This window comes from Monoraphidium neglectum, assembly GCF_000611645.1.
Source record: "Monoraphidium neglectum strain SAG 48.87 unplaced genomic scaffold scaffold03575, whole genome shotgun sequence".
Classification (NCBI taxonomy): domain Eukaryota; kingdom Viridiplantae; phylum Chlorophyta; class Chlorophyceae; order Sphaeropleales; family Selenastraceae; genus Monoraphidium; species Monoraphidium neglectum.
The window spans coordinates 1-4,990 of record NW_014010054.1 but is presented as its reverse complement, the minus strand read 5'-3'; the positions used below and the strand labels follow the sequence as shown (position 1 = coordinate 4,990).

Genomic DNA, 4,990 nt, shown 5'->3' with positions numbered 1-4,990 from the left:
GTGTGTGTGTGTGTGTGTGTGTGTGTGTGTGTGTGTGTGTGTGTGTGCGCGTATGTGCATGTGTGTGTGTGTGCGTATGTCCGCCGAACGTGCGTGCGCAGGCATGTGAATCGGCAGGTTTTCAAGCGTGCGTCGTTCTTCTGCCGCAGAAGGCGGCCTGCCTCAGACACAGCCTCAGCCTGCAAAAGTCTGCGAAGCAACTGCGAGAAGATTGATTCATGCGATCCCCCCACCATGCGTTCTGCATCTGGAAGCGCCGGGCCAGCCCGGGGTTGGCGTCCCGCATCATCTCCTGGGGGAGGATACGCGGGCCAGGCGGCAGGCGGTCACTGCGCCCCAGACCCCGGGTGTTAGCGCGACATCACATCCAGGGCTGGCCAGCGGCGCTTGGCAAGGGAGCAAAAGGCGTTGCCGTTGCCTGGTGTAGAACGCACCAGTGAGCGGGGCAGTCGCGGACGAGAATGGGCGCGTCAGGGGTGGGGGCCTCACCTCCATCTGCTCCCTGTAGCCGAGCAGCAGGACGCAGCGGTCGTCACCCGGCACGCCCTGAACCTTGGCCACCAAGGTGTCAATAACGGCGACCTGGCGCCGGTATCGGGGTGGGGGGGGGCGTACAGGAGGAGGTTCACCAGTGTCGGTCACCATTCAGTTCGGGGTTGCAGGGACGGGCCGATGTGTTTACCAAGTGAATCCCTGGTGCGTGTCTGGTCGCCTTCTCATGGCGTCCAGAATCTAACATGTAAAGGGCACAGATTCATATCAAACCGGGCACCACGTTGCAACACCTACCCTGTATGGGTCCTTGGAGCCGGCCGTTGTGTGAAGCCCTGCGACGTTGTAGCAGCGTGGCGACGGCGTCGCGGTCGCGGCCCAGCGTCAGCGGCGCAGCACGGCCGCCGCCTGCACGCGCTCCTTGTGAGCACGCAGAAACAGGGCAAGCTCCCTGCACGCCAAATCACCACACGCTTCAACTGCCGGGCCCGGCCAGATGCGGGCGGCGTCCACACCCCCTCCTCCCCAGATAACGCCATGCGTCGGTGCCCTGCCCACCGTAGGCTTCGTCGATGACGAGGACGCAGCCGCGCGCCTCCTCCAGGATGGCGGCCGTCTTCTTCTCGCTCTCGCCCAGCGCGGACCCCACAAAGTCCGCCGGCACCTGGGCCGGCAGGCACGAGGCGCCGCCAGATCAGCATCAGACATGAGGTGGATCGTCGTTGCGCGATTCAGCGCCAGTGTCACCAGTGGCACTGCCACGTAGTACTCCACGTCCGCGTGCCGCGCGCCTATTCAGAGTTTGTGCAGGCGCGTTGCACGGTTTCCTGCCGACGAGTGCGCTCCGCACACAGATCATGTGGAGCACTCGCCGGCGCCCTACCTTGACCAGGACCTCGCCCTTTGACAGCAGCCCCAGGTCCCGCAGCACGCGGCCGTAGATGCTTGCCACTGTGGTCTTGCCTGTGTCCAGGCGGGGTTGATCGAGGACGAGAGGTTGGATGAAGGGCGACGTCTGCTGTCTGAGAGCCGCCTGCTTGCATGTGTTTAGAGTATCCCAGCGCCGCACCCCACCGTGCCGCGCAGACGGCAGGCAGCCGCTTGCCAGTGACTGCAAGCCACCAAGCCAGGCCGCGAGGGTCCCCCAGCAAGAAGAGTTGCTCGGCCTGCCGCGGAACGCGACGTGTAGCCGACCATTTGTCAACCACACTCCAGACCAACAACCACAAAAAATGGCTCAGCTATTGAGTCAAACCCAGAGGCGCCCGCCCACCAGTGCCGGGGTTGCCCAGGAAGACGCGGTTCAGGCAGACCTCCTTGAGGGGCCGCTCCTGCTCCTCCAGGTCAGCGTTGGTCCTGAGGGTTGACCACGGTCAATGCACACACGGGCAGTCCGGGAGGGGCGGAGGGGGGTCGCCTCGGGCAGCAATGGGCACGTGCGCTCAGACGGATGAGGCAATGCGCACGGGTCCACGAAGCCGCAATAATGCCAAGGGAGCGGGGATTGCTGCAAGTGCGATGACGCACAGTAGTATGTGGCTTTTAGCTTGCAGCCAAACGAACGCATCACGCTCGCGATGGCGGCAGACCAGCCCAGTACTTCCACAGCCAGCGCACTCGATCAGGCCCAGCAGCGTCTGCACCGACTCCTTCACGCGCCGCAGCCCCCTCATTGCCTCCAGCTCCTGCAGCGCCTTGCTGCCCCCCGCGTCCAGCCTCTTGGGGCCCAGCAGGTCGTCCCTCCTGAGCAGCAGGGGGTCGGGCGCGCCGCCCTCGCGCCTCTCGGCCAGCACGCGCGCGGACTGGCGGGCGATGGACTGCTCGTACAGGTTGCGGACTGCGCGCGCGTTGCCGAAGCCGGCGCCGCCGGCGTCGCGCTGGCGGCCGAGCCTGGGCATGTGGTGGAGGGGGCAGGCCAGGAGCAGGGAAGGAGGCTGGAGTGCAGATGGTGGGGCGGATTCAGGCATTCAAGTGTTGAAGCTGAGGTTGGTACTTACGCATAAGACACAGACCACAGCAGGCCACGTTGGCTGTCTGGCCTATCAGACTAAACCGGACTTAAGAATTTTATCATAATGAATGTCCAGATTTGCTTGCAACAAAGAAACCTGAATGACGTGTGGCGTACACCGGCGGAAGGCTTGAGCCGGACAACACCTGGACCACCCCCCACCTGCGCGTCGCGATGCGCGCCCAGCGCTCGTCCTCGAGCTTGAACCCTGACTTGTCGGCCGCCATCATGCCCATGAAGATCTCGCACAGCTCCTCGTCGCCTGGGGCCAGGCGTTTTTGGATGCATGGCAGTGCCGCAGGCGGTTTTGGATGCACGGACGCATTGCAGGCGGTTTGCATGCACGGTCGTGTTGCGGGGGCATGGCGTTGCCCAACAGCATGTCGGTGATGTCCGCAACACCCTGGGAGCATCCCTCTGCTCCTGAGAATGACTGCCTCACGGGACAAGCTTGTTTTACCCACAAAAACCTTTTGTTTGCTGACAACGACTGTACAGCGGAAGCCCCTCCCCCTCACTCCCCTGTGCTGCGCTCGCGGCGCCACAACCACCGACCCCACCCGCCCGTCCTCGCAACCCCCTCCCTCCGGACACTCGCTGCCGCGCTCACTGTTGTCCTCAAAGGTGAACACGGCGGGGAAGCGGCTGGGCAGGCCCTCGTTGTAGGCCATGAGCTCCTCCATGGGGGTCCTGTAGCCGGCCAGCACCACCACCAGCTTGCCGCGCCGGTTCTCAGCCTCAGTCAGCAGCAGGTCCAGGACCTGGGCTCGTGCAATGTGGTTCGTTTTGTTTGTGTATGTGTGTGTGTTTGGGGGGAGATGGGCTTGGTGAGGCGCGTTCACGGGGTCGTTGGGCTAAATGGTCGGCGGCGGGGCTGCTAGACCCAACCAATGGTTGGGCGGGGTGGAGTGGACAAGGCATGTCATTGGGTGGGATGGTTGGACGGGGTATTCCGCGGGGTTGTTTGATAGAGTGGCGCAGGGGTGAGGGTGTAGAGTGGCAGGCTGAGGTGTTTGGGCGGGGCGGCTTGATGATATGGATACAGACCTGCAGCAACACTACAATCAACCAACATGATATACGAAAAAGCGCAGCTGCCGGCCTAGGTCACCGACAGCCTGAACACACTCTCCACGCAACAGCATTTTGTCGCAGGACAGAGAAGCAGCCGGGCAGAACAGTCCGCTCCGTGCGGCCGCCTGCCCCTGCGCCCACCTCGCGGCCGCCCAGGGGGTTGGTCTTAGGGTTCAGCTGGTATGCCTCGTCAATAAACAGGACACCCCCCTCCGCCAGGTCACCATCCAGCGCCTTCTGCAGGTCAGCTTTAGTCAGCTTGGCTCCGCTCGTCTCCACCACCGCCGGCCCGTCTTTGGGCGGCGCCTTGGGCGGCGCCGGCTGCGGCGGGGGCGGCGCGTAGGGGTAGCCGACGTACAGCTGCTGCTTGGGCGGCTGGGGGGGCGGCGGCGGCTTAGGTGTGGGCAGGACCCCGAGCTCTGACAGGAGCTGGGCGTACAGCCGCGCCACAGTGGTCTTGCCGGTGCCTGGAGGGGGGCGCGGGAAAGCATGGGTTTGCTGCATTGGAGGACGCGGGTAGCTGCTGTGTGGGCCCGGCTTGCAGGGCCCCTGACCAGGTTTAGATCATCAGCAGCAACAGGGTTGAGAGGGGGCAGCAAACCGCAGATCAGGCTGCGCCAGCTGGCGCGATTGAACCTACGGCCGCAGCTGAGAATTGGCTGCTGAGCCAGGCTGATGCGGCGCTGCCAGGGTGTGAGTAAGTTGGCTTCATGACCCACCGGGGTTCCCGTAAAAGCGGATATTAGCATTGCTGGGGTTGGGGGATGAGGGTGTTTGATCAGGGTGGAGGCACATGATACTTGTCCGTCAGAGTGTGGGCCAATTACAGCAGAGTGTCGTGTGTCGACACTGTACGTGCACGGGGCTCAAGCCAGACGGCCGCCAAGGAGCTGCAAAGTGCAGGCCTCTGATCTCACATTGTGGCGTGTGGCGCCCACACGCAGCGTGGCCCCCCTACCCCTGCTGTCATTGTCCTTGTTGCTGACTCACAACGTGCTCAGCAGCGGCGCCCTTTGGCTGGCGTCTTGCTTACCGGGAGTTTGGGGGCCGGCCGCGCTCCTTGTCCAGCTCCACCTGTCAACAACACATATTTGAATCACGCGATCACGAGTCAGCCCAGCTGGACGGCCAGCGCGATGCCACGGGTGCGGCGGCAGCAGCAGGCGGTGAGAGCGGGACCCTGCAGGCGCAACACACTCGTGAGCTGCCTAAGGGTGAGGCTGCCCGAGAACAGCAGCTGCGCTTGCGCCTTTGGCGGCGCGTGGTCGAACGCACCTGCCCCAGATCACCGAAGGACTCACCTCATCCCGCAGCTGCAGCATCCGCTCCTTCACCGCCGCCAGGCCAGTCAGCTTCATCACAGCTTCCAAGGCCGGGCTGCCCGCCGCGCGCCGCTCGAGCTCGCGCCGCCGC

The 4,990-nt window shown here is 64.1% G+C and overlaps 1 protein-coding gene across 1 annotated transcript in view; it reads right to left on the bottom strand.

Annotated features, from left to right (window-relative positions):
• MNEG_13020 (Stage V sporulation protein K) overlaps positions 1 to 4,935 on the bottom strand; it is a gene marked incomplete at both ends in the record, with an annotated part of 6,509 nt that extends 1,574 nt beyond the window's left edge. Inside the window, 13 exons of the mRNA XM_014038508.1 lie at positions 234 to 292; positions 490 to 582; positions 790 to 827; positions 1,051 to 1,156; positions 1,376 to 1,455; positions 1,766 to 1,848; positions 2,110 to 2,382; positions 2,666 to 2,765; positions 3,114 to 3,264; positions 3,719 to 4,044; positions 4,297 to 4,328; positions 4,611 to 4,651; positions 4,879 to 4,935. Coding sequence (XP_013893962.1) covers positions 234 to 292; positions 490 to 582; positions 790 to 827; positions 1,051 to 1,156; positions 1,376 to 1,455; positions 1,766 to 1,848; positions 2,110 to 2,382; positions 2,666 to 2,765; positions 3,114 to 3,264; positions 3,719 to 4,044; positions 4,297 to 4,328; positions 4,611 to 4,651; positions 4,879 to 4,935 — 1,439 coding nt within the window. The remainder of the gene's footprint in view (positions 1 to 233; positions 293 to 489; positions 583 to 789; positions 828 to 1,050; positions 1,157 to 1,375; positions 1,456 to 1,765; positions 1,849 to 2,109; positions 2,383 to 2,665; positions 2,766 to 3,113; positions 3,265 to 3,718; positions 4,045 to 4,296; positions 4,329 to 4,610; positions 4,652 to 4,878) is intronic.
• Positions 4,936 to 4,990: the final 55 nt, after the last annotated feature.